Below are 27,997 nucleotides of genomic sequence, written 5' to 3' on the forward strand. Positions count from 1 at the left end.
CAACCCTTCAGGTCTCTGTGTTCCCCCAGAGCACAGAGCTCAAGAGCCATTCCTTGTTTCTTGAGGCCTTTCAAACCTCAAGGCCTGCCAGACCTGTGAGTGTGTTGCAGATAGTAAGTGGCAAAAGTTGGGCATCACCACTTTGGGAAACTGAGCCTGTTTGGAGCACAGCAGCTTTCTGTGAGACATCAAGCAGGAAAATCCCGCTGCCCGTGGCTTGTCTTCCACAACCATGGCGCCCCTCCTAATGGGTACCAGACCAGATTGTAGATGTCCTTTAAGGCAGAGGGGCTGCGGCCAGCGCTAAATGCTGGCCTTGACTCTGGCAGAGCCTCAGCCCTGGCCACCAGCCCTCCTTGTCTCTGGGGCCATCTGTCTCCTCAAGGTCGCCCCAGAGGCCTGTCCAACTTGTCTTCAAACCTCTGACCCCTCTGGTCCCCGCCTGAACATGCGGAGAGAGGACAGAGCTGTTCCATATCCCACTGACACTGGCTTCCCACAGTACTCTGGTGTGGGACTCGGCGGTGAACAGAAGAGTGGAAGCCGTGCCCTCAACACAGGCAGCAAACCCGCACCCTTGATGTGGGGGCAGTGGTGCCCAGGACAGCACCTGGGCGTGGGGAAGTGCAATGGGACCTGTGGAGGAGTCAGGGTGGGGGCAGGGGAGAGGTCAGGTCCTGGGGCCCGGGGTTTCTTGCCCATACCCACCCCTGCCTGGCTGAGCCATCCCTGCCATAGGGTGGAAACATGGACAGTGTTGCCTTCTCTGTGCTTCTTCACCAACCCTCAGCACACTGTCCAACCCCTTACCCCCTGCCCGGCTGCTGAAAACCCACAGAAAAAAAAAAAAAAGAAAAAAAAAAAGAAAACCCACAGACCCTCTCCACCTCAGCCCTGCCTGACCCCCAGCCCCCACCTGATCCCCGTCCCCACCTGACCCCAGGCCTGGGTGTTGAGCTGTGATTTCACACAAGCTCCAGAAGCCCCCTCCGTGCCCCCACAGTCAGATCCCACCCCCTCTGGTTACTGAAGGACCTTCTGCTAACAAAACAGAAGTGACTCCTGTAAGCTGGGACAAGTGATGATGCAAACATGCGGTGAGCCGCTCACAGAGGGCTGGAAAACACAGATAGAGATCATCTCTCCTGCGCTGCCCAGTTCTGCAAGCTCCACTTGTCCACGCAGCCTGTGGCTAGGGCTGGGGGGGCGGCTTCCGGAGAGGCTGGGACCAGAAAGCACACGCAGGCACTGACATTTCGCAGACGTCACTCCTGCCTTTTGAGGGGCCCTGCTTGTCAGCCACCATCTCTATGGGCACGTAACCTGGGCCCTTTGATTCCTGTGTGGCTGTAGGTGGCAGCCACTGAAGAACCTTCCTCTCCTGCTCACCCCCAGGCTCCCCAGGGAACATTTTCTGCACAGAGCTGCTCCTGCCCAGCCCACCTTCACCCTTCCACCACAACAAACTACTTCCAGAAGTTTCTCTATCCCTGCTTCCAGAAGAGCCAGCTGGCACATGCACAGTCTGACAAGCATCATTTGTTGGGTATTGATCCCATTTTCCTGGGCCACGGTATACTGCCCGCTTACCAGAGTTGGGGTGACCCTGCACTGCCACAGACCTGTCCCCTTGGTCTTTGAACTGAGCAGTAGACGAAGGTCCAGAACTATTGGTTCTGTGCTTGGAGCGCCTTTACCAGCTGTCCCTCTTGTCCCAGCGCTTGGACACAGGTCCGTGTCTGGGAGCTGAAGGGAGATCTCAGGGCTCTACTGAACCCACCCAAGAGCCCCCTCCTTCCCCTGTAGGACCCGGTTTGCCCCCTGCAGAGGAGTTGTGCATCCTGGGACTTGGAGAATTAAGTCCTGTCATTCCCCTCGGAGAAGGGACAGCTGCCCATGAGACCAGGTACAGACACAGGTCTCAGAGGGCATGAGCACACCTGCAGCCCCGGGGCGTCACCACAGTCACGCTCCTAAGACCCTGGCTCCAGGGAGGCTTCCCGGAGAAGGCAGGGATCCAGAGGCCCTCCGTGTCACATGAGGAAGCCAAAGCTCATAGTGAACTGGAGGCTGAATTCTCTGGTTGGAGAGCTCGGTTGGGGGCTGGCCCTCCCCACCCTCCAGGAGGAGCAGATCTGTTTGGAGAGGTCTGAGTGGGACCTGGCCCAGTGGTGAGAGCAGGGGCCTAAGCAAGCCACCTCTGGCCCAGAGCTTCCAGTGACTAGAGGTTCCATCAATGCCCAGACCTCTCCTAAGATCTGAGGAGGTCTCTGGGTTGGGAGATGTGATGGGGCCCCCCTGGGGCTCTAAGCTGTGAGCAGTGAATCTGCACAGCTACAGAGGTGTGTGTGCTGGGGCTTCATGTGCACCTGGAGCCCAGTTAGACCTTGATGGCCAAGTGAGGGGCTTGTCTCAATCCCTGGAAAGTGGGGAGGCCTCTGGGTGTGGGGCTCTGTGCTGAGCCTCACCAGGTAGGGCCATGATGCCTGTTGATGGGGGCTAGCTGACTAGGGAGGTGGAGATCTTTAAAAGCCTGTGAGGCCCTCCTGAGGAAGCTAGGGGACCCAGCCAGGCACAGTGAGGGAGCAGTCCCTGCACTAGCTCCCCTGTGAGCACTTCCCACCTCAGCATGCTGACGCTTAGCATCTAGCTCCCACAGTTTCTGCTGGTGTCTATCCCTTTAGACCGGACAGATCCACAGGTTTGACTAGAACAGGTTTCTGATCCTCCCCCTTGAAGTGTTGCCCCAGACCTAGCTGGGGGTGGGGGGGCAGGCTGGGGAGGCAGGCTGCTCTGTGTCCCCCCTCCCACATACACATTCAGGGGCATATTTAAATTCTAGGTAGGAGGGATCCCTGGGTGGCGCAGCGGTTTGGCGCCTGCCTTTGGCCCGGGGCACGATCCTGGAGACCTAGGATCGAATCCCACGTCGGGCTCCCGGTGCATGGAGCCTGCTTCTCCCTCTGCCTGTGTCTCTGCCTCTCTCTCTCTCTGTGACTATCATAAATTAAAAAAAAAAAAAAAAAAAAAAAAAAAAAGAAAGAAAAAATTAAAAAAAATTCTAGGTAGGAATTCCTGGACCAAAGTGCAAGGACACTTAGGAACCCCAAAGGTCACCCTCTTTCTGCTTGCTCGCTGCACATGAGTCTCCTGGAGGCCTCCCTCCCTCCGTGATGGTGCTCTGCAGCCTGCCAAGAGACCCCACCTCCCTGAGATACAGCCAGGCTCAGTTGACTTAAATTTTTTCAATTTTTAAAATAATTTAGAGCAGTTTTGGGTTCACACTAAAATTGTGCGGCAGCTGCAGATTTCCCTGGTGCTCCTGCCCCATGCCGGCTCCCACGCCCGGGGTCCTGGGGTGCCTGGTGTGTAACAAGGAGTCCTGCTGCTCAGACAAAGCGGTAAGGACCTGTTGCCGCCCCTCTGGTCACGCAGAGCAGTGTCCTACCCCCCTGCGAGCCGCTAGGTGCAGCCGGCGGGTTCCCTTTCTTCCACTCGGCCCGGGGAGAGGCCCTCGTGGCGGGGCGGGGCGGGGCGGGGCGCGCCGGATGGGGGCGTGGTGGGCCGGCCCCTCAAATCTCCCAGCTCGCTGGGCCGCGGGGGCCATGGGGGCGCGGCGCGCGGGGCTGTGCGGCGTCGTGCTGCTCTGCGCGCTGGGCCTGGGCCGCCCCGGGGCTCCGAGCTGCGGCCCAGGCCGCCTCCTGCGCGGAACAGGGACAGATGCGCGCTGCTGTCGCCCGTGCGCACCGGGTGAGGCGGGTAAGGGCCGGGGAACCGGGGAAGGGGTAAGGGGGCGGGCGCAGGGAGGACCTCTGAGGAGGGGCTGGGGTGTGAGAGCCCTCACCAAGGCGAGTGTTGGGTCCTCCGCGCAGGAAGGCTGTCCCAGCTCCAGCTGAGGGTAAAGGCCACCACTGTCTGCCCAGGTCAGGGTGGCAGCACACTCCCTGCCCCGGCCCTAGCTCTGTGGGAGACAGCAAGTTTGGGGACAAATATTGCAAGGAAGACACCCCAGAGTGTCAGCCTGCCAGAGCCTGGGAATCGAGAAGGGAGGGTCTGAGGGTCCCAAGTCTCAGTGAGGCTTGCAGAGGCAGGCAGCCTGCCCTGAGGGTCATGGCAGCTGGGGGCCGTGCAGGAAGGAGAGGGAGCAGGTCCCTCAGGGGACCCCTTGTCCAGCAGAGATGTGTTCTGGTCACTCCCCCTAGGTGGGAGCAGCTTCAGGGGTTGAGGGACACAGCCAGGCCACATGGGTGGAGGAGCTGGATGCCGAGGAGGCAGACAGCTGGACCAAATGGGGGTCTGAGGGTGGGGAGACTGCCCTTCCCTTTATCATCCCATTCCCCCTGAAGGGCCCCTGGGAGAGCCCTGAGGAGGGAGGGGCTTGGCCCAGCTGCTGAGAGGGCTGGATTTTCTCTTGCTCAGCTGAGAAGGTTTGTCCTGAGCTGGACTGCACGTGTGTCCAGCCAGGGTTCCACTGTGGAGACCCCCAGTGCAAGACCTGCAAGCACCACACTTGCCCCCCTGGCCAGGAGGTACGGCCTCATGGTAAGTCACTGGCAGCTGTGGCCTGAGCAGGACAGTGGGTTAGACCAGGGCCGAGCCAGAGCTCATGGGAGTGGGTGTGTAGCCAGTGCCATGTGGGGGTGGAAGGTACATTCATGTCCTCTGGGCAGGCAGGCACTGGCATCTCTGCTGTTTATTGCTTCAGCCTAAATATGAGTCCCAGCACCCATGCAGCTCTGGGAAGTCCTTCCCTGTCCTAGCCTGGCTTTCTCTCTCCAGAGTTAGGGTATTCTTCAGGGCTGGTTGTGTGAAGTAGTGGAGTGTCCAGGGCTGTCTAGCCCTTAGGCCCTGGCTCTGACCAGGCCCCCAGTCCTCCACGTACCTTAAGCATCTGCATGATGATCTGACAAAACTAGGCCTGCCCCCTGTTGCCCTGTCTGGTGGTCAAGTGTATCCTAGAAGGAGCAGCTCAAATCCTCTTGGGGCTTACTTGGCTGATGGGAAGAGCATAGTGTCACTTGAGCAGCGTTGTGATGTTGGATAGGGCAGGATCTAGGGGCAGCTGGGGCACAAGCCTCACCTGGTCTATCTGGGATCCTCACTGACCTCTTGCCCTCCGGGCTACTGGACCAAGCATGAGGCCTGGCCTGGGTCTTTGCCTGGTTTCCACCCCCACCCCCTCTGGGCTCCCTCACCCTCCAGCCTTCCAGGGGACAGGCCCCTGCACCTCCCTCTGGCCATGTGCCACACAGCTCTCCATCCCCAGATCCCCCAGGGACCTCCACTCAGCTCAGGGTCACAGCCCTGGGGTCTCCCCAAGTCTGCTTCCCCCTCAGATGCCTGCCTGGAATGGGGCATACATGATTTATAACAGGTCTGGGTCTTGCAGGCATCAGAGACCTCAGTCTAGAGGATGAGGTGTGTTGGAGTCATTCCGCTGTAGACTCAGGCCCCAGATGGATCCCATCTCATCCGCCCCAACAAACCTTGGCTGTCTGTCTGTCTCTAGGGAATTTCAATTTTGGCTTTGAGTGTGTCGACTGTGCCGCAGGGACCTTCTCTGGAGGCCAAGAGGGTCGCTGCAAACCCTGGTCAGAGTGAGTCCTGGCAGGACCTTCGGGTGGCCGGGCAGTTCCTGAGGGAGGGGCCTCTCCGATCCTTCCTGGCACGGTGACCCTCGCACAAGTCAGAGGACAGCAGCGTGCGGAGGGGTTGCTCCGGTGGCCATGGGCTGATGGAGGGCTCTGTGTCCGTGTGTCCCAGCTGCTCCCAGTTTGGATATCCTACCACGTTCCCCGGGAACAAGACACACAATGCTGTCTGCAGCCCAGGGCTGCCACCCACCGAGCCGCGTGATCCACTGACCATCGTGCTCCTCACCGTGGCCACCTGCATCCTGGTCCTGAGTGGGACCCAGCTTGTCCTGCACATCTGGCAGCTGAGGGGGCATCGTAGGTGGCCGCCAGGTCAGTGGTCCCCAGGGGTGGGAGGGGTGGGTCCTTGGGCTGCCTGCTGACTGAAGCTGCTTTGCAGAGACCCAGCTGCTCCTGGAGACACGGCCGCCAGCAGAGGACACCTGCAGCTGCCAGTTCCCTGAGGAAGAGCGGGGGGAGCAGCTGTCGCCAGACAAAGGCCAGCTAAGGGACCTGTGGGTGTGAGGCCTGGCTGTCCTCTGCTGCTGCAGACTCGGAGCTGGCCCACCCAGGAAGCACCCTGGGTGGACCCTTGGGAGCCAGGGCTCCTACCCTGCCATGGGGCCCCAGCTCTGGGCCTGGCCCTGCTCCCCTCGATGGCGGAAGTGGGTGGGGGGTGGTGACCGTGACCCATCCCCCAGACCTTGCAGAAGAGACAGCAGCTGTGCCAGACCCCACAGGAGATACAGACACAGCCATGACTGCCTCCCTCCCTTGCTGGCCCTGTCTGGGGCCCCCGGCTCCCAGGACAGGAGGCTGTGCCCCAGTGCTGGACCTGGCTGCCGGCAGCGCTTAATAAACACTTGTGTAGCGACCCAAGTGGATGTGTTCTGGGGTCGGGGGACAGGGAGACAAGGCCTCCCTGACTAGAAGCCCCTCTCCCCCCTCCTCATCTGCTTCCAGCCTAGGCGGGGCTGGGGGTGGGGGGCAGCTCTCAGGGCCATTCTCGTCCTGGACACAAGCACTTAGCAGGGACCATGGGACTTGGAAGGCTTCTTGGAGGAAGGGCACCATGATGGATACTTGTCCTGCGTGCCTTTTCACGGCTCTTTGGAAACCCCTCCCCTGGCAATCTGCTCAGCACACTGGGACCATTAGATTCTGTGTCTGGTCTCTGGCCTGCTTCTGCTCCGGACTCTGGGTCCTGGGCTGCTCACACAGCCTACTGGCTCCTGCAGGGGGCCTTTCCTTGTGTCATTCACCCCCAAGTCCCAGACGAGGTCTACGCCCAGCACGTCGTGGTCTGGAGGGTGACCTCCCAGTAACCTGCCTTTGGCCTGCACCCTTTCTCCAAGTCTCACTGCTTACCTCCCTCCACCACCTCCCCAGACCCTTGTCCCTTGGGGCATGTTCTAGGCTCCCGCTCGTGGGAACTGAGCAGTGTTCTTTCCCGCACCTGGAGACTTTGATAAAAAAATCCTTGACACAGCGGTCCTGGGTGTGGAAGGTAGGCCCCTGGAGGCTGGTCTCGGCAGCAGCACCCTGCAGGTGCCAGCACACCCAGCCACCTGCCCGAAGTCAGTGCTCCAACAACCCCTACACCCCTCTCCTGCCTGTAGCTACCCAGAAACATCCCCTGACTCATTGTCCCAACAGGCATCAAGGAGGTGGTGAAGAGCTCTGGAAGCATCGTGTCTAGGGCATCACCTGTGTCCCCACCCCACTTCAGCATGGCACATCCTGCTTCTACCCCTGGAGGGTGGGGTGTGAACAACTGCTTTATGATTTTACTCATACTGGAAGCCCTCATCCTCTCCATGCCTGCTGGATCCCGGGCTCATCCCTGGCTGGATGTCAGGGGACAGTGGAAGACAGCACTGGCAAAGCCAGTGAAGTGCATTCTAGGAGAGCCCCCAGCAAACTTCTCTGGGACCTGCCGGCCACACTCCTGGCCACTCTTGGGTCTCCAGGCCAGGTTTCCTGCCCTGCCCACCCCTTACCCACCCTGCTTTGGGAAGCCAGCTCTCCTCTGGGCTTGCTCTTGTCACCTGTGTCACTTGACAGTCTCACTCCCATGGATGGGGCACATGGGATGCTCACAGCTGCCTAGGACCTTCTATAGTGGCTGGCTCAGGCTGCCCCAGGGCAAAGGGTTCCCCAACAATGGCTCAGCTGTCCCCAGTGGTGGTTGGGGAGAGGAGGCAGGTCATCTGCACTCACAGACCTTCCTGAGAAACCACTCTGGCCTGCACACACCCAAGTCCCGAGGGACCTCTCTGTTGGCTGACTCAGCATGGAAACTCCCCGGGGGGGGGTCCCATGTGGGGTGGTAGCACCCTGACGTCAGTATGGGGGCGGCACAGAGCAGGGTGGGAGATTCCAAGGCCCAGGTGGAGAATGGGGAGGAGGCTAGATTCAGGGGGGCTGGGCAGGAGGGGTCTGGCCCTGAGGATCTCAGGGTTTTGGGGAGGGCTGGATCGGCCCCCTTCTCTCTGTCCCTCCGCCACAGCACCTCACAGAGATGCCCCCATCCCTCATCCCAGCTTGGGGCACAGGGGCTGTAGAGTCAGGAGGAGAACCCAGAGCATGGCTGTGCAGAGGTACCACTAGGGGTTTTAGATGGGAGAGGACTGACCAGACCCAAGGTCTAGGGGACGGAAGTGTGGGTGGGTGGGTGTTGGAGGGGGCAATGCCTGGGGCAGGGTGGGCCGAGGGGTGGACCTGGCGTAAGGGGCTGTAGGGGCTCCTGTGCCCTCCTACTCAGCCCAGCTCCCCGGCATGGAGGCAGGTGCATGCCCAGCAGCAGAGCCTGACAGGCCGCCTGACCTCCTGGCTCACTGAGCCCCAACAGAGACCCCCCCAGGAAACCCTGCCCCGCCAGCTCTAGGCACCTGACTGCTTCCTCTGGAAACCCCCACTCTACGGAACAGCTCTTTAGCTGTTCTGGAAAACCGCAGCTCCTCCGCTCCGGCTGGGAGTCCACGGTGTCTAGTTAAACCTCAGATAAGGGCCTGAAGGCCGCCGTGGTTCTCAGAAGTGCTTCCTGCCACAGTCGCCCCCTGCTCCTCACCCCTCCACTTGCTGGAAAAGGCCCCTGCCTCTTCCTTTACTGAGATCTGGACCCGGCCAGTGTGGGTCACCCTCGGCTGGACACCCATCTGAGATGGAACTGGACACTGGCCCCTCTCAGCCCCAGCCCTGCCACAGCTGCAGGGAGCTGTCCGAAGGCAGGTGGTGCCTGGCTGCCCCCAGGCACGTTGATAATTTAGGTTCATGATGCCAGGCCTGACCATGCTGGGGCTTTGACAGGATGTGCGGCCATCACTCATGGCCACCTCCTGCACCTCGTGGTTTCCTGAACATTCAGGAGCAAGCAGTCTTCTTCCAGTGGGGCTGAAGTCTGAGGCTTCTGGAGGGGTTACCCCTGTGGCCCCTGTGGCAGTTTCACCAAGTGGCTGTGCTGGGGGTGGAGATAGAGTCACCTCCACCCCCGCGTGTCTCATGTTTCCAGGAAGCTTCTGGAGTTGAGATGCTTTCCAGAGATGCTGATTCGGGGCAGTGCTGCTCCAGACCCCTTTCTCAGACACACATTCCACAGGAGATGGGCTTCGGGGGGTGCAGGGGAAGGTCCTCTGAGTCCTTGGGGCTCCTTGGGACCTTTATCTGAATCAGACCTGTGGCTGCTAGAAGGTGCTCAGCAGACCCGGCACTGTGTCCACCAGAGGCTGAAGGAAGCCCCAGTGGGTGCCAAGGTGGGGCCTGTGCCGGGCAGTCCCCCCGATGGATGCAGCAATGATGGGGGTCCCTGAGTGGTGCCCTGGTGAGAGCAGAAGGCACTGCTTGAGTTTCCCACCTATCGGTAGGACCCTAGGACTCAGCCTTGGAGGGGGAAAAGGGGAGAGGCAAGGAGGGAGTGTGGGTGAGGGGGGCGGGGGAGATACTTAGCTTCCAGGAGCCTGTATTCACCTTGAATTGCAAACTCCAGCAGCGGTGCTGGCAGCCCTGTCTGAGGCACTAGGGAAGCTGTCCCTCCCGTGCTTCTGGGGCAGGCTCCTTGAGCCCCTGAAGGCGTCCTGAGCCCCTCTTCTGTGTCTGCTGCCCATCTGTGTCATTTGAATCCTGGGATCCACCTCGTACCTCCAGGTGTTTGGAGGTACACGGCACCCCAAACTCCGTATCTGGCCTTTTTCTCCCTGGTAGTCCTTACAGTTCTGGCTGGAAAGGGCACTTCAGGGCCAAGTGTGAGCTGAGTGGGGCCCAGACAGTGGGCAGATGGAGGGCAGGGGTGTAGCCATCACCTCTGGGTGTTTGAACAGCAGTGATTTTTTTTTAAAGATTTTATTTATTCATGAAAGACGCAGAGAGGGAGAGAGGGAGAGAGAGAGAGAGAGAGGCAGGCTCAGAGACGTAGGCAGAGGGAGAAGCAGGCTCCATGCAGGGAGCCCGAACTGGGACTCGATCCTGGGTCTCCAGGATCACACCCTGGGCTGAAGGCGGTGCTAAACTGCTGAGCCACCTGGGCTGCCCAACAGCAGTGATTCTTGGGAAACTTCATTTATTGACACTTGGGCTCTCAGGGGGTGCCAGGGACCCCAGAGCAACAAATAGGCCTTTTGGGGAGCCCCGGGAGGAGGCTCAGTTAGGACAAGGCAAGCTGTTCTGCTAAGGTGCACTTCTCTTCACATTGCACCCACTTAGGGCCTGGGATTATGGAGGCAGCAGGAAAAGGAAGCGTGTCACAGAGGCCTCAGGCCACTCTGTGAGCTCTGCATGGCCAGGTGAACGGCTCCACTGTGGCAGGGAGGAGAGCCGGAACGCTCTGGGAAAGCACCAATGAGCCACATCAAGAACTGAGAGATAATGTGGAGGGCAGGGGACCTGTAGGCAGGGGTTTGCAGGGTGGATGGGGTGTCCAGAAAGGGTAGGGTACAGAAGCCTGGGTGTGTGTAGGGGGAGCGTATCAGGAAATGTGTAGTAGCCTGAATGCTAGCAGGGCACACAGCCCTGACCCCAAAGGTGTGTGTATCTTACAAAGACCTGGGTGTACTCAGCTTGGCCCAGGCAGCCACTGAACCCCCACCCCAAAGGAGGCTAGTTTTCTTCCTTCCCCAGCCTTTTGATGGCAGAGCCAACAGACCCAGCTGCACAGCAGGCAATGGCTGAGCTTGGCCAGCTGTGAGGATTGATCACCAGATGTGCTGGGAGGGGACCTAGGGTCCCTAGGCACATGGTGACAAGTGCTTCTTGACTTTGGTCTGGGGGCCCCATATTCCAGGCCACAGCAGCAAGATCATGTGTGTGGGGGGGTGGGGGGTGGAGGAAATGGGGGGTGGGGTGGAGTGAGGGGTACAACAGGGGTGGGGTGGGTGGTTTGTGAATGATGGACAGGTGAGTCCCTGGCCCCAGGCCTGCTGCCTGGCCTGAGCAACCGCCCGGTGCATAGTGCCCTCTAGTGGTACTGTGACTTCTGACTTCCGGCCCCCCCCCCCCATCTGGACAACAGACCCCTGTTGACCCCAGGTCCCACCAGCACTCCGAGGCAGGACAGAGAATGGGTTCCAGCCAGTCAGAAGGAGGGCATTTGTGAGCTGGGGAAACTATTTGGAGAGGTGAGGGCAGGGGAAAGAAAGGGAGCAAATGAGGAGTTGTGCAAGCTGGCCAGGAGGTGGGGTGGTGGGTGGGGGGCAGAGGTGGAGAAGGCATTATGACTGGCCCTGGACACAGTGGTGGCAGGAGGCTTAGACACGTCAGAGGCCCTGCATCTCCCTGTGGCCTTAGGGCTGGGCCCAGGAGGAATGGGGACACCTGAAGCCATGCAGGGACTGGCCAGGGTAGGGCCAGTGCTGGTTGAGCTCGTTCTTCAGGGCTGTGCTGCCATGGCCACGTCCCCTCACCCATGGCCTAGGTCCTCCAGGCCTCAGTGTCTGGCCTTTGGGAAAGTTAGGGGCGGTGGCGGCAGTGGGGAGCGGAGCCCAAGCGCTATGCAGGCCCCTGAGAGGGGCGATGCCCTGAGGGGTGAGGGCAGCCCCAGGGGCAGCCTCTGTGGGTGTGAGCGAGTTCTCCCCTCCATGGGCATCCAGACCCTCTCCTGGGGATCACAGAGTCAGGCAGCAGGGATCGCGGGAGTTGTGGGGCTGCAGGAGGGTCCCAGTAAGTGAGGGACACGGGGTGGTCTGGAGGAGCCCTGAAACTGCTGACTCTCCCGGATAGAGGCAGCCCCATGAGGGCAGAGGCGGCGGCTGTGGGGAGCTCATCACCTCCAGCAGCCCCCTCCCCCGAGGACAGAGGGCAGGACGCTGGGTCCAGGGGAGCCCCCGCGGGAGCGCCTGGGGCCATCCATCGGCGCAGAGGCCCGTCTCTAACAAAGTAGTCTTTATAAGTCCCGAGGGGGCGCTGGTGGCCCGGCGCTAGGAGCCGCGGTGGCCCGCGCTCCTGCGCTCCTCGCGCTCCTCCTCCGCCAGCCGCGCGCAGGGCTCAGGCGCCGGGTCCGCGCTCTGGGCGCCGTCCGGGCCCAGGCCGGGTGCCCGGGGCCTCTGCTCCGAGTGGGGCCGCCCGTGCGCGCCGCGGGGGCTCCGGGGCAGCGCGGGCCTGCGAGCGCCCGGCCTGTCTGCGGCGCGGGTCGGAGGTGGCGCCGAGCAGTCGGCCTCGCACGCGGCCCGGGGCGGCGGGGGCCGGAGGGCGCTGCGGGAGCCCCCCAGGCGCGGCCACAGGTCTGTCTCACCGTTGTGCAGGAGCACGAAGCGGCGCTGTGAGAGCAGAGGCAGCATCTTCTGGTTGCGCAGGCTCTTCTGGAAGGTCTCCAATGCCAGGTCTGGGGGAGGGGGTGAGTGGGGGCATTGTTGGAGGGGACGGGGAGGGGCGTCACGGTTCGGGGCTGGGGCGGAGGTTCTGCACGCAGAGGAGGTGAGGGAGCGGGTGGAGATCAGGTGCGGTAGGCACCCGGGTAGTGGGGAGGTCCGGCAGGGGTGCCTTTCTTCTGTGGGGCCCGAGGGCATCGGAGAGCTAAGCTTGTGGGCACCTGAATTTGGGAAGAGAGTGGGATGGCACATCCAAGGCTGGGCAAACTGCCTGCTGGAGGTTTGTAGGGGCTGCACAAGGGCCTCACCCAGGGTCTCCACGATCACGCCTGGAATCACCTCCTTCAGGACTTCACAGTTGGTGTGCAGAGCGGGGTTGGAGTTCATCTCCAGCAGCCACACCTGGCCCAACACTGGTTAGCATCCGTCCCCACACATCACCTGGCCAACAGGAGGCTGAGGCCCTGGCCCCCATAAGGCCTAGTGATCCCAGGCAGTCCACTTCTTTTGTGTGGCCTCACTCCTATTTGCTCAGGGGGCTAAGGCTCTTGCTGGGCCTGCAGGATCTTGGGGAGGGGGGTTTGGGGGTGTGTGTCTGACTGCAGACTCCACCCCATGGGCTTGTCTGAGGGGTTTGGGTATAGACAGGTGGCCCCTGCCTCCTTGCACCTGCCTACCAAAGCCCACTTGCCCCAGGAAACCTCAGCGGTACCTTGAAGTTCTCATCAATCAAGAAGTCACAGCCAATGAGGTCGAAGTAACCCAGCTTGCAGTGGAGCTTGGCCTTGACAGCCTGGAAGCAGTGGGCCATGATCTGCTGCATCCGCTTCTGTGAGTGGAGCAGGGAGGGGGTGACTGGATGTCACCCCTTGATTATACCTCCCAGGCCTGAGCAGCCACAGCCACACCCCTCACTTGCGCTCCCATCTGTGCCCCCTCACCTGTGCTCCCACCTATGCCCTCACCTCACCTGCATAGCTACACCTGCTCACACTTTCACACTGAGTCACAGGCTCACAGCTAGAAACTCATTCACTCTTGTTTTATCCCTGCAGCAAACATGTGGAGCTCCTCCCTCATGGCAGGTACCGGAGATATGAACGGAGAGAACTTTGAGCAGCTCAGTTGTAGCAGGAGAGATAGAAAACAAATGTGATACATGAGTCACTGCATAGTTTGTGCAGCATATCAAGCAATAAGTGCTGATGAAGAACATGAAGTGGGGTTAGGTGTTGGGAGGGTTCTGAGGTGGTTGTTGTAAAAAGGGCATGGGGTATTGGTCTCATTGAGGAAATAGTGATCGGACTGAAGACTGAATGGAAAGTCTGTGAGGTAGGGGATGGGGAATTTGGGGGAAGAGCAACAGCTGTAAGTGTGAGCATGCCCAAGGTATTGGGGAAACAGTGAGGCTGCTGGGGCTGTAGCAAGCTGGAGGGGCAGCAGGAAATGAGTCCAAAGTGGTGCCAGTCACATCATGGGGGCATGGGAACCACCTTCTTTTAAGGCTGATATCAGAGCTGCTGGGAGGTGGACCAGAGGAGGGGCATAACTAATTCATGCCCTAATAGAGTCTACTGGCTGCTGTGCTGAGAGAAATGGAGGGGACATGAGGAAGATGCAATTATCTACCTACCTTAAGCAGGTAGAGCTGATGGGCTGGATTCTGAATATACTTTGAGGTAGAGCTAACCTGATTGGTTTATGAATGGGTTATGAGCCTCAGAGTTCTCCCTAAGTGTTTGGTCTGAGACTCTGGAAGGATGAAGTCCCCCATCAACTGAGAAGAGAAGGAGAACCATGGAGTCTGGGAGGCTTATGAGCTTGCAGATGGGGTGTTGATAGGCCCTGGGATATAAGGCTCAAGTTCAGGAGAGAGGTCAGGGCTAGATGTTTAATTGTGGAGCCAAGAGACTTTCATCACCAATGGGTGCAGATAAAGAGCAGAGCCCTAGGCCTCCAGAGAGCAGTAGCTGGGACATGGGGGGCCAGCACAGGGGGCCAAGAGGGAGTGGGCAAGGTCCTGGAAGCCATAGGGAAAGAATACCGGAGAATGAACAGTTGTGTCCAAATTGGCTGACAGATGGGACAAAGAGGACTGGGAACTGACGTCTGGGTTTGGCAACATGGAGGTCACTTGTGACATCAGTGAGTGTTTCAGTGGCACCCTAGGAAGAAGCCTCATCGGAGTGGGTCAAGGGCTCAGCAAAATGGCAGAGGAAGGACATCTGAAAATAAATCACTCCATGAAAGTCACACACACACACACACACACACACACACACACACACAAGAACCTGCAAAAGTAATCAGAATCAACTGTTTCAGAACTCTGGAAATTAATCAAAGGCTTACAACAAACTGAGTAGTGCTTACAAAAGAAAAATCTTGCGGTGCCTGGGTGGCTCAGTTGGTTAAGTGTCTGCCTTTGGCTTGGCTTGTGATCCCAGGCTCCTGGGATCAAGTCCCACATTGGGCTCCCTGCTCAAAGGGGAGCCTGCTTTTCCCTCTTCCACTTGCCCTGCTTATGCTTTCTGTCAAATAAATAAAATCTTTAAAAAGAGAAAAATCTTGAATCTTGGTAAGAAGAGCAAGCTTTGTAGCATTTTAACTTGCCATAATTTTATCCCCTACTTCCTAGCTCAGTGCTAGACTTGAAAAAAGTCTAAATTCTCAGTACTGGAGATGACAGAATGTACTTGATTTGCAAAGAATTGTAGCTATTTGTTGTGTGCTTTCTGCTGGCCCCCAGAAGACCTCACTTGAAAATAACTAAAGAAGAATATGAGAATGATTTCTTATCAAATAGAGTATCAGTGAAGAGACGGAAATTATAAAAGGAAACTACAAAGAATTTCTGGATTTAAAAAGTATAGTAAACGGGCAGCCTGGGTGGCTCAGCGGTTGAGTGCCTGCCTTTGGCCCAGGGCGTGATCCTGGAGACCTGGGATTGAGTCCCACATTGGGCCCCCTGCATGGAGCCTGCTTCTCCCTTTGCCTCTCTCTGTCTCTCATGAACATATAAATTAAATCTTAAAAAAAAGAGAAGTATAATAAATGAAAAATGGAATTCACTAGAGGAACTTAATAGTAGATTTGAATTGTTTGAAGATAGGTCAATTGAGATTATCCAGTCTGAGGAACAGAAAAAAGGAATGAAGAAAAGTAAACAAAGCTACAGAGACTTGTAAGACACCATCAAGCAGACCAACATAGATAATGGGAGTCCCAGAAGAAGAGAGTCACAGGCAGGAAGAATAGTTGAAGAAATAATGGTAGAAAACTTTCCAAATTTGATTTAAAAAAAAAAATAGTCTATACACCCAAGAAGGTCAGTGAGCTCCAGTTAGGATAAACGCAGAGATCCACTATACCATAAGCAAACTTTCAAAAGACAGACTATTGAAATCAAGAGAGAAGTGATGAGTCACAAGGGATCCTTGACAGGATACACAGCCAACTTCTCATCAGAAACCATGGATTCCAGAGGACATGGGATGACATATTCAGAGGCTGAAAGGAAAAGCTGTTATCCAGGGATTCTATATCTGGCAAAACTATTCTTCAGAAATGAAGCAGAAATCAAGACGTTCCTAGATTTTAAAAACCAGAGGTTATCACTAGTAGAACTGCCTTAGGGTCCTTTCAAGCTGAAATGAAAGGACACTAGATGATAAATTGAATTCACATGAAAAAATAAAGAGCATAGTTAAATTTAAAAGCCATATATACATGAATTTTTGGTAATTCTTTTTTTCTTTTATTTAAAAAACAACTCAATAAAGTAAAAATTATAAATCAATGTTGATGGCCACACAATATATAGAGCTGTAATTTGTGACAGTAACAGATAAAGGGAGGGAAAGAACTATATAGGAACAAGGTTTTTTTTTTTTTAATACTATGGATATTAACATGGTATTAATTGAAACTAAATTGATATAAATTAAGATTTTAATGGTAATCCTCAGGGCAACAACAAAGAATAATTAAAAGTGGAACAATGGAAAGAGGTATATCATGCAAACAGTATCAAAAGAGCTGGAATGGCTTTACTAATATCAGAGAAAATAAAGAAAAGGACACTGTAAAATGATAGATCCAGAAGATGTAATAATTGTAAACATACGTGCACCTATCAACAGAGCCTCAATATACATGAAGCAAAAACAGAATTGAAGGACAAAATGGACAATTCAATAATAATAGTTGGAGACTTCAATACCCCACTTTCAGTGTTGAATAGAACGTTTAAACTGAAGATGAACAGGAAAGAGAAAACTCAAACAGCAGTGTAAACCAAGTAGACCTTAACAGACATCTACAGAACACTCCTTCCACAATAGCAGAATGCATATTCTTCTCAAGTGCACATTGACTATTCTCCAGGACAGACAATATGTTGGGACATACAGCAAGTTTCAATGATTATGGAAGGGTGCATATCACACCAAGTATTTGCTCTGACCACAATGGAATGAAATTGAAAATCAACAAGAGAGGGCAGCCTGAGTGACTCAGCGGTTTAGCACTGCCTTCAGCCCAGGGCGTGATCCTGGAGACCCAGGGTCGAGTCCCATGTCAGGCTTCCTGCATGGAACCTGCTTCTCCCTCTGCCTATGTCTCTGCCCCCACCCCCCGTGTCTCTCATGAATAAATAAACAAAATCTTTAAAAAAAAATCAACGAGACGGAGAATTGGAAAATTTACAAGTCTGCGGAAATTAAACAGCACACTCTTTAGTAACAAATGAAATGAAAATAGAACATACAAAATCTCATGCAATCCGGTAAAATCAGTTCTTAGGGGGAAATTTATGGCTGTAAACACATATAAAAAAAAAGAGATCTCAAATCAATAACCTAGCTTTTAACCCTAATAAATTAGAAAAAGAAGAGAAAATCCAAAGCAAGCAGAAGGAAGGAAAATAATAAAGATTAGAGTGGCTACAAATGAAATAGAGAATAGAAAAACCACGGAGAAAATAGATGAAACCAAAAGCTGATTCATTGAAAAGACTGACAAAACAGACATACTCTTAGCTAGATTGACCAAGAAAATGAAGACTCAAGAAATCAAGAAAGAAAGACCTTATGTGGAGACGAAAATAATTATAAAAATGATTATAATTGTTCATAGGATGCTATGCCAAGCAAATTAGATAACTTGAAAGAAATGGACAAAGTAACAAGCTTGACCCAATAAGAAATAGAAAATCTGAATAACTTATAACAAGTAAAAGTTGAATTAGTCATTCAAAAAACCTTCCCACAAAGAAAAGCCCAGGAGAAGGTGGCTTCACTGGTGAATTCTTCCAAACATTGAAAGAATTAACAGTAACCTTTCACAAGCTTTCCAAAAAACAGAAGAAAAGAAACACACCTCAAACCAGACAAACATGCAAGAGAGTGCTATAGACCAATACTGCTTATGTGTGTAGACCAAAAATACTCATTGAAGTACTAGCAAATTAAATCCAGTAGCATATTTAAAGGTTAATATATCACTTCTGAGTTTGATTTATGCCAGAAATGCAAGAGTAATACAGGAAAATCAGTCAATGTAATACAACACATTCATAGAATGGATGAAGCAAGAGCTATCAAAACAGTGTGTGCTGGCACACACAGCAATGGGATAGAATTGATAGAAATAAACCCAGACATACCTAATCAATTAATTTTCGTTAATGTGCCAAGGACAGTCTCTTTGACAAGTGGTGCAGGAAAGCTGGACATCCACACACAAAAGAATAAAGTTCAGTCCCTCACACCATATGCAAAAATTAACTCAAAATGAGGCAATGACCTAACTGTAAGAGCTAAAATGGTAATACTTTTCGAAGAAAACACAGATACAAATCTCTATGACTTTGGATTTGGCAATGGATTTTTAGATATGAAATTGAAGGTATGAATAACAAAGAAAAAATAGATGAATTGGGTGTCTTCAAAATTGAAAACTTTTGTGGAAGGAAAAGGACATTATCAAAAAAGTGAAAAGATAACTCACAGAATGGGGAAAATATATGCAAATCACATTTTTGATAAGGGTCTAGTATCTGGAATCTGTAAAAAGCTCTTATAGCCTAACAAAGAAAAATGGACAAATGATCTGAATAGACATTTTTCTAAAACAGACTTACAAATGGCCAATAAGCATGTGAGAAAATGCCCAACATGATCATTAGGGAAATGTAAATCAAAACCATCATGAGATACCACTTCACACCCACTGGATGACTAAAGAGGAAGGAAGGAAGGGAGGGAGGGAGGGAGGGAAAAAACCAAGTGTTGGTGAGAATATGGAGAAATTGTACCCTTCTACATCACTGGTGGGAATGTGAAATATGGCAGCCCCTATGGAAAACAGTTGGCAGTTCCTCAAAATGTTAAACATAAGTTACCACGTTACCTCACAGTAGCATTCCTAGCTATGTATCCAAGAGAACTGAAACTATGTTCATGCAAAAACTTGCACATGAATATTCACAGCAGCATTACTCATAATAGACAAAAAATGGGAGCAACCTATGTCCATCATCAGGTGACAAATGTTTATCCAAACAAATTGTACATCCCTATGATGAAATATTACTGAGTCACAAAAAGGAATGGAGTACTGACATATGCAGGAAAGGCCACATATTGTATGATTCCATTATTATGAAATGTCCAGAATTGGGGGAGATGATGGGGAGTGTCTGATAATGGGTGTGGCCCTTTCTGTTTGACGATCCAGGTGGTGATCATAGCACAACTTTGTGAATATACTAAAAATTCCTGAACTGCACACTTTAAAATGGTGAATTTCATGTTGTGTAAATTATCAAGGGTGGGAGGAGAGGGAAGGAGTGGAGAGGAGGGGGGAGGAGGAGGGAGGGAAGGAAGAAGTGGGGAGGGCGGGTAACTGGCGACTCCTTCGAGAGGCCAGCTGCCATACTCAGAAGCTCACATGCAGAGACACACTTGACACACACTAGCACAGACACAACCCCCAGGACTGTCTGAGCACCTTGTGTCCAGTGGCCTTGCCGCCCCGACCATAAGGGGTCTTGACCCTGAGCCCCCTCCCACAGGCTGGTGTTGGGGAGAAGCACACAAACCGTGAAGGTGGTGAAGACCCAGTCTCTGGGGAGCCCCTTGGTCTTCCTAAACTTGTCATTGATGTGGCGGTTGAGGCGGTCCATGCTCCACACTGTGTCCTCTTTGAGCAGCACGTACAGGGGGCTCTTCTTCTGCATAAACTGAGGGGAGTACAGCACCTGGAGACCACCATCCCAGGATGCCCAGACCCTCCAGTGACCCTCTCAACCACCAAGTCTCCCACAGATCCTCCTGGAAGGCCCCATATGGACCCTTCTCATTAAGAACTTTCCATAGAAACCTCTGCCCACAGGGGTCTCTTTGCTGAGCTCCTCATGGAGACCCCTCCCAACTGCACTTCCCAGGCTCCACCTCTACCCAGGGCCCACCTGGCTCCACCCTTCCCCTCCATGACCACACCCCACCGTGACCTCTCAGGGCCTGGTCCTGCCCTAATTGTGCCCACTCTTTGTCCATCCCTGAACCCATCTCCCCAGAGAAGGCCTGGCGTCCAGCGGCCTCTCACCATCAAAGAGAGTGGGCCACTTCTGGGTCTGAGCTTCTGCCCATACCTGAACTCTTCTCTGTGTTCCAAGCAATGGTTGTGTCCCCAGGCTGCAGAGACGGCCCTCATCTATGGGCTACCCTTACCTGGTTAGTCAGGTGGCCACTGAGATCGCTGGAGTGGGGGTCATAAAGGCTGAGGGTGAGGCGGGCGTAGCCATGGCCAAAGAAGACCATGTAGGGCATGGCGCAGGCAATGAGCAGGTAGGAGCGCACATCAAACTTCTTCCCATCCAGTAGCAGTGGATTCTGGATGTACCTGGGGGGACGCATGGGGGTTGAGTACATGGCCAGCCTAGTTTGTATTCCCTTGCCCTCACTTGGGCCTAGACCACTTCCTCAGCACCAGTTGTCCCGGGTGTGATCTGTGGGCCCTTTCTTCTGAAGGGACATTTCTGAGCCTGAACAGCTCAGGGAATTGGGAGGGAAGACCTGGCCCCTGAATCTCAGCCCTCTGCACATGTCTGAGGTGCCCCAAGGTGCGGTTTTCACTAGATGCCCTGAGGGTGGGAGCAGACTGGGCCCCGTGGGCAGGGAGGACTGCCTGGAAGACGGAGCAAGGGAGGGGTGGTCAGCTCTGGCTCCAGGCCTGACGGCTGGGGCTGGCTGGGCTGGGGTTGGGGGAGACGCTGGCCTTCCTGCAGGACAGAGAGGCAGGGCCCAGGCTTGGCCTATGTCCAGGAACCTGTGTGTGTGTGTGTGTGTGTGTGTGTGTGTGTGTATAGAGGGGCAGGCATCTCCTCTGCAACCTGGACAAGATGTGACACCCTCACCTCTGCTGGCTATACAGACAGCCCCATTCCATGACCAAGGACTCCTCTATGGGCCCTGTGGTCCCCCCAGCCCTCCCAGGCACCAGAGGGGCGCATGGTCAGCCCCAGCCTGAATGTCACCTTTGCACGACCCGCGCCTGAGGCGCCCTGAATGGCATCTTGCGGTAGATGGGGTCGTCCTCGATGCTCTGGGCCTTGACTTGCAGAGCAGCGACCTCCTCCTGGTTCCGGAGCAGAAAGATGCCTTTGCCCTGGTTGGAGGCAGTGGGCTTGCAGATCCATATCTGATTTTCTGTAGGAACAGCTGCGTGAGCTCCAGGTTAGCCTCGCCCCACTCTGACCACGCCTGTCACGGCCCTGGCCACGCCCCGGGGTGACCACACCCATGCTCCAACTGCCCTCCAGGCCATGGTCCCGCCCCTCCCCCCGGCTCCACCCTTCCCCTCCATGGCCACGACCCCCGTGACCTCGCAGGGTCCTGCCCTGCCCTAATCCTGCCTGGTCCTTGTCCATCCCTGAACCCATCTCCCCAGAGCAGGCCTGGCGTCCAGCCTCCTCTCACCATCAAAGAGGGTGAAAAAAGCCTCTCTGTCATCCCTGATGTCCAGACGGTAGGTCTCTGGGAAAAATTCTTCCATTTTCAGGACCCTAGGGGAGCAGGGAGGTGGGGTGGGGTCGAAGGGCGGGCTGTCCCCTCCCCCCAGCTAGGCCAGCCAGCCTCACTAGGGGACTGACCTGCGGGAGCAGGGGGACAGTATCCATGGGAAAGCTGGTTGCCTCTGCCCCACAAGCCAACGCCTGCACCTGCTGTTCCCTTGCCAGGAGCAGTGTTTTCTGGGTCCTTGTAACCTGGCCTCTCTACAGGCTGTAGGCTGCCTCACCCACACCCTGGCCCCTCTCCCACCTCACCGGTGCACTCCAACCCACACCGGCTCAGGCACTGTGAGCGGACAGTTGAGAGCTGTGTCCCCAGGCCAGGACGGTGTCCAGCATGCAGTGAGTGGTCTGCATAGGTCCCTGAACATGCTTGCCTAGTCCACACCTCATCCTCTGTCTTAGGGGTGCCCTTAACCCCTTGTCGTTGACCATCAGGCCATCCTTCCATCTAGGGCGGAATGGCTCAGCATCTACCTCTGTGGCCAGAGGTGTTCTGGGCTGTTCCATGTAAGCTCCTCAAGGAAAAATGCTGCGTCCTTTCTAGATCTGTACCCCAGGGGGGACACAGTTCCTGGCCTGAGTGGCTACTTAGTAGTGTATGGAGAATGGATTGGTGGGTGTCTGGAGAAGTGAATAGATGGCGATGTGGATAGGTGGGTAGTTGTATAAATGGATTTTGGAAGTAGGTAGATGGGCCAGTGTTCCGGTAGATAGATGCCTGGAGGGAGTAGACTAGAGTTGTTGAAATGGGTAGTTGTTGAAATAGGTGGATAGCTGGATATGTACAGGTAAAGGTGATGTCATGGATGGCCGGGTAAGCAGGTAGGCTGCCTGCCTGGTGGGGGTGGACGGGGAGGCAGATTAGTGGACAGTTGTTCATGCACAACTGTGTGGTGGGTATGGGAGGATTGGGGGAACAGTTGTGGGTGGGTGGACGACAGTGGGTGTGTGTACAGATCACTGGGTGGTCCATGGGGGTAGGTAGATGCAGTGGATGGCAGGCAAGGAGACAGAACGGTGAGTGGATGGATTCCAGGGAGGGTCAGGACCAGTGACGGACCTGTTGGATGGGGTGCATATGGAGCCTAGAAGAGGACAGTGAATGGGTTCATGGGACAGGGTATGTGGACGACGTATTATTGCTCTGAAGGACACAGGGATATGTGGTGGGTTGATGGTGGGTGCCCTGGGGGACGAGGGCAGGCTTACTTGGCCTGGGCACATAGTGATGTCTTGTGGATCTTGTTCACAACCCTTGAGTATTCCCTCAGGGCACTGAGCAGCCCGATCTTGGTGGTGAGGAGCTTGTTGTTCGGAATCTGGTACAGCAGCTGCTCACCTGATACGGCAAAGTCCTGGCTGGCATGCAGCGCTGTGGGCCAGGGCTGCCCAGGCCACCACAGCCTCCCACCATGGCCTCCACCTCCCAGAATGGAAGACAATGGCATCCCTTTGCCCCTGGTTCAGGACCAGAAGGATTTTGCTGGCTGCAGGCCAGAGCCCGTGGCCCCTCCCCTGCTACCTTCCCGGAAGCTGTAGTAGTTGTCTCTGCACTTGACCTCACACCACTTCAGCTTATAGTCCTCTCGCCGGCTGTCCTGGATGCGCTGCCAGCCCTTGCTCTTGCAGTAGGAGCTGATTCTGCAGGGGCACGGGGCAGCGGTGACCCTGGGGGTCTCAGGGACCTGGGAGTGGGTAAGCATGCTGGGGGTGGGGATGTGGAGGCTGGGCTGGGCCTTGAGCCTGACTCCCCAACACCCCCCACTCACATGGAGGCCCCATTGGTCCCTCCAATGTAGAAGTAGGGCCCCTGCCCAGTGCTGTGTGGCTGCTTCTCCCCCTCCAACAGGTGTCTCTCCAGGAGAGTGGTCCGAGGCCTGGCAACATCAGTGTCATCCAGGAGGTCTGTGGCCAGGTGGGAGGGGTTGCGGTCAGAGGCTCTGGCCTGGCTGGAGGCTCTCCTGTCCCTTAGCCCTGCCCCAAGCCCACCTGCATCTTGTCCCAGCTGGCTCAGCGAGTGTAGGAGCTGCTCCTCTTGGATGCTCCCCATTGGTCTCTCATGGGCCCAGCCTGTGAACAGGGTGGGGTCCGAGGGGGGGCGCTGGGGGAGGTGCCCATCCTGAATCTGGCCATCCTGCCTGTTTCTAGCAGCTTCTGGGCAGTTCCCCCAGTCATCTGGGCTCATTTCAGCCTAGGCTGAGTCCTGACCAGTGGGCCTGAACCTATCTTGGGCCAGCAGGCAGTCATCACCATTTAGGGCCAGACTTGGAGTGGGCAGGGTCCCTGCTTACCAACAGGGCAGGGACTCCATGCAGGGGAGGGCTAGGGTGTGAGGCTGGACCTGGGAGGAGACATGGTGCTGGGATGTGCTCAGGAGGGTCACAATGTCTATCATGATGTCATGGATGACCCACATCAGGCAAGGGAAATGGGGCCAGGCTGTCCTGGACAGAGGCTGGGTTCTGGGGCAGGCAGGGGCCATGCCTGCTATGGCTGCCCATCAGGATGGTGCCCCCAGACTATGGAGGGCAGCTGTGCTCCCTCCCTGTGCCTGTTCAGACCCCAGTCGTGCTGCCCTCTGCCCTGCTCAGCTGGCCTGGACCTCATACCCAGTGCATGGCCTTCTTCTGGCCGCTCGCCCAGAGAATGGCTATATGTGGTCTGCCCATGGGACTGCTTTCCTTGGGGATGGGATGCCTGCCCCAGCAAGGCACTGGCTGGAGGATGGGGGTGGAGCCAAGCTGGGAGCTGCATTCACCTGGCCCTCGGGGGTGGCTCTGCCGGACCCCTGCCATCCTGGACCGCTTGCCTCTCTTCCCACTAACATGGGTCCGAGTGGGTGGCCCCCGACGGTGGATGAAGCGGCTATGGCTGTGGGCTGCAGGCATGGAAACCCCGGGGCAAGGGCACCTCTGGGAGGACACCACCCCAACCCGTCTGTGGGGCCTCTGGGCCATCTGTGGTCCTAGCCCTGGGGAGGAGTGCCTCCTGGCGTCCTGGACGTGGGCTTCAGCTTGCGGCGGGCTCCTGTCTCTGTGGTGACTGTGGTGCCTGGTGCCCTGTGGAGGCAGGGCCATCTGTACATCCTGTTTATCCCAGGCGAGGCTTTCTCTGCAGGGACCGTCTGTCTGGCTTTGCCATGCTTGGCCTCGGTGGTGCCGGCTGTAAGGAGGGCTGCTGTCAGGTCTCTGTGGGCCTGGAGGGGTATGCTGGCCCTAGGTGGGGTGCCTCCCCGGAGCTGAGGTGGCTCTGCAACATGAGGCCTGGCAGTCAGGTGTCCAGATCATCCTCACTGCTGCTCCAGGCCCTGCTCCAATGGCCATGTCCCCTTCTAAGCACCCTTTCCCATGCGGCCAACTTGGGAACATTTCAGGGAATTTTAGCCATTTATTAATGGTCCCCTCCCAATTTGGGGGCTGCTTGGGAGGTAGGGACTTTCTAAAGCATTGAAAACACGGAAGGGGGAGAAAGGCGAGCACACTGTAGAGTCGGCAAGACAAAGCAGGTGCCAGCAGAGAGTCGTCCCTCAGAAAGGACGATCATTTTGCAGACAAACCAGCTGGTCAGCCAAGAAACAGGCTAGTCAATCCCCATGTAGGACAGAAGAGGGATAAAGTGTGAAGAGCTGTCATCCTGACTATGGGAGCTGGGCTGGTGGCTGAGGGTGGGCAGAGTGATTGTGGACAACCCCAAATCCCTTGCCTCAGTCTTGGCCTACGCAGAATGAGAGGTTTCCTTGGAGGAGGCTAAATGTGGGTGCTGGCCCCGGCCCGGCATGGCTGGGGGGTCACAAGCCTGCTGAAAGCAGGGAGAATACCTGTGGGTGCCATCTCCACATGGGCTGGAAGACCCTGGCCCCCTCCACAAGGTGCCCAGAACCCAGCAGCAAGTCCCAGGAGTCCTGCTGGGGGGCATAGGAACCCCCACCCAACATACTAATCTTCAGTACCATCCCTCAGCACTCATGGGTGAGTGGCCCCAAAGTCAACACGCATCTGACAGAGACCTTCACAGGTGTGAGAGCCCCACACACGGTCACGCACACAGATAGTGTGAGTGCGTGGGAGACACGGGACCCAAGGGAGCCTGCCCTTGGAAGGTGCTAGGTGGTGAAGAGGAGACTGGCTTCCTGAAAGGGGGTTGGCTGCAGGCACAACAAAGGGACAGGGGTGAGAGGGCTCGTGGAGATGGAAAACGCAATGGAACGGTCGGAAGTTCTGGGAGAGAGCGCAGGAAGAACGAAGAGATGGCAGCAGGATGAAAATGGAGCTAAGCTGGCATCTGCGGGCGCCAGACTGGCAGGAGCCCCGAGAGGTGGAGGGGCTAGGGGGCTGCATGTCAGAGCACCTGGGCCAGTTCCCGGGCAGCCCGGCCAGTGCATCTGGGCCTCACTTTGTTCATCTGTAATGCAGGCCGGCAGTGGCCACAGCCTAACCGGGGCAGCTGTGAGGATGGCCACATGTCAACGAGGACTTGCCGGGGCATTTGGGCGTGACTTGGGAAGGGCAGGAAGACAGCAGGTGTAGAACAGGGTGATGGTGAGCTCTGGACAGAGCAGACTGCGTGCAGTGGAGCGAACCTGTCCTCCACCATCCAAAGCTGATGGATATGTGAGCACAGCAGAGATGGGGCTGCACCTGAGCTGGCTTCCCTAACTTTATGTGGACGTCTGAAGGCCCTGGTTATACCTCTTCACTTTTAGGGAAGACCTACGTTAGGACCTGCTTTTACAAAGAAAGGTGAAAAGGGGAAACGGTGTGTTCCTATTTCCACGAGTCCTCTAGGGCCAATGAGCAGCCGGCTGGGCCTGCCCATTCCTTCCTGGGGCACACCCACATCCTGCGTCCAGCCCTCTGGGCTTCTCTCGATTTGGGTTTTGCATCCACTAGCAAGACGTATCCTAAGGTTTCAGAAAAGCCTAAGAGAAGTTATTTTAGGGTCTGGGAATGCTAAGATTTTTTTTCCATATAAATTAATGGCACTTGGCTTTTTGCTTTGCGCCATCTCAGCTTACGAAAGCCTTCATAGGAGTGCTCTGCTGCTAGTGGGAAAACCTAGGTTTATTACTTTCACAGAGAAGTAAGCCATGAGTTATTGTTTCTTGTCATTGAAGTTAACAGAGATTAAGGGCAGAAAAAGGGACTGTGGGTGGGCACGCAGGCGGTGCATTGTGGTGTCTGCACAAGGCTGGTGGAGTGACAGGTGGGCATGTGGTGCGGGTGTCAGACCTCCCGGCTCCGTGAGCCTTCTGCCTTAGCGCTTGCACTTTTCAGGGTTTCTCTGGACATAATTCTAAATACAGAGACAAAGCTTTGTGGTCAGAGACGTTGAGGGCATGCGTTGATCCCACGGGTGAAGGATGGCCACCAGACAAGACAGGGCTGTGGAAGCAGGGACCGCACTGCCGGGGGCAGGGGACAGCTCGACTCTACAGTAAATTTTGAAATAAACTTTTTACCTGGTGAGGTAAAAAGACCGGCAGGAAGCAGCACCCTGGTGTGATGAAAGGAAGACCCCGGTGAACCTGCAGAACATGTCCAAGCAAAGGAGATGTCAGGGTCCTGCCTGCGTCTTCTCCTCGGACACACGAGTGCCGTCATAGGTGCTGGGAGGTGCTGACACTGTTGGGTGGGTTGGGGCCTCCTGGCTGGGGGTGGACTCTCTGGGAGGGCGGCCTGTGTGGGGCTGGTCCGGGAAGACAGACCTAGTTCTGGGCAAGGGGGCTCGTCCTGAGGAGCCACCACCCCCAGAAGGTGCACTCCTCTCGGCCTGGCCCGAGGGCTCGTGATCCTCATGCAGCAGCTCTGGGGGTGTGGGTCGCCCCCAGAGGGGGCTCATCTCAGTCAGGACTCCCCTCTCCTGACCCTCCTTCATCTCCCTTCTGCTCCTGGGCAGAGTCCTGAGAGAACCCACGGGGTCTCCGGTGGAGAGGGTGCACAGGACGGTGGCCACGGCCCTCACGCCCAGCAAGGACTCGCGCCGCTGGCCCACCTCTCCCTCTTACCTGCCCAGCAAAGTGGTGTGAGTCCTCTGCCGGGGGAACAACAGTGGTGGCCTGGCAACAGTCTCTGGGCAACAGCAACCCTGTGGCCCAGAGGTGAGGGGAGCAGGGCAGGCACAGGAGGCCAGGCTCTGAGGGGAGCTGGGCAGGGGGCTGTGGGAGGGAGGGAGGATGGGGCTTGGCCAGAGCCAGAGCCATGGTGTGCACGGTCCCCACCTGGGCCTTGGGTCCTCCACAGGAGCACCCCGCAGCCTTCCGAAGACCCCCAAATCCATGGTAGGACCCCAGGACCTGACCCTGTGCTCTTTCATCTCCTGTCACTACAGCCTCTCCTGTGTAGTGTCAGCCCTCCGGTCACACAGCCTCATTACCCTCAGAGTGTCCTGTGGGTCTCAAGGCTGTGTCTGCCTATGGTACCCTAACTTGTGGGGCTGGAGGGTGGCCCCCAAATGAGCCCATGTCTGAAGCCCCAGAACCTGCAGATGTGACC

At 55.9% G+C, this 27,997-nt stretch overlaps 2 protein-coding genes and 1 long non-coding RNA gene across 10 annotated transcripts in view; 2 read left to right on the forward strand and 1 right to left on the reverse strand.

The window, feature by feature from the left end:
- The first annotated feature begins 3,605 nt into the window (after positions 1-3,605).
- Positions 3,606-6,507, forward strand: TNFRSF18 (TNF receptor superfamily member 18). The gene is made up of 5 exons (XM_072811580.1): positions 3,606-3,759; positions 4,420-4,542; positions 5,510-5,597; positions 5,764-5,966; positions 6,034-6,507. Exons 1-5 carry the CDS (start codon positions 3,606-3,608, stop codon positions 6,156-6,158), a joined length of 693 nt encoding a protein of 230 aa, XP_072667681.1. The 3' UTR covers positions 6,159-6,507.
- A 3,448-nt stretch (positions 6,508-9,955) lies between these two features.
- TTLL10 (tubulin tyrosine ligase like 10) overlaps positions 9,956-27,997 on the reverse strand; it is a 53,888-nt gene continuing 35,846 nt past the window's right edge. For 2 of the 8 annotated variants that reach the window (XM_072820182.1, XM_072820178.1), the window contains exons 2-15: positions 26,965-27,030; positions 24,265-24,668; positions 23,496-23,576; positions 23,276-23,411; positions 23,029-23,147; positions 22,716-22,845; positions 21,412-21,497; positions 20,970-21,141; positions 20,164-20,335; positions 19,533-19,673; positions 13,143-13,259; positions 12,739-12,832; positions 12,355-12,444; positions 9,956-10,452 (exon numbers count right to left, since the gene is read on the reverse strand). In XM_072820182.1, the coding sequence (XP_072676283.1) occupies positions 10,370-10,452; positions 12,355-12,444; positions 12,739-12,832; positions 13,143-13,259; positions 19,533-19,673; positions 20,164-20,335; positions 20,970-21,141; positions 21,412-21,497; positions 22,716-22,845; positions 23,029-23,147; positions 23,276-23,411; positions 23,496-23,576; positions 24,265-24,668; positions 26,965-27,030 (1,891 nt within the window). In that variant the 3' untranslated portion in view covers positions 9,956-10,369. Of the gene's footprint in view, positions 10,453-12,354; positions 12,445-12,738; positions 12,997-13,142; positions 13,260-19,532; positions 19,674-20,163; positions 20,336-20,969; positions 21,142-21,411; positions 21,498-22,715; positions 22,846-23,028; positions 23,148-23,275; positions 23,412-23,495; positions 23,577-23,797; positions 24,101-24,264; positions 24,669-26,964; positions 27,031-27,210; positions 27,414-27,510; positions 27,661-27,997 lie in introns of those variants that run through there. The other 6 variants (XM_072820183.1, XM_072820181.1, XR_012028066.1 and 3 more) reach the window with 6 other exon arrangements.
- Positions 20,777-27,995, forward strand: LOC140630291 (uncharacterized). Its single transcript, XR_012028067.1, has 2 exons — positions 20,777-21,168; positions 21,383-27,995. It is a non-coding gene; the product is annotated as an uncharacterized lncRNA (long non-coding RNA).

The sequence above is a fragment of the Canis lupus genome, chromosome 3 (assembly GCF_048164855.1).
Source record: "Canis lupus baileyi chromosome 3, mCanLup2.hap1, whole genome shotgun sequence".
In the NCBI taxonomy this organism is placed as follows: Eukaryota; Metazoa; Chordata; class Mammalia; order Carnivora; family Canidae; genus Canis; species Canis lupus.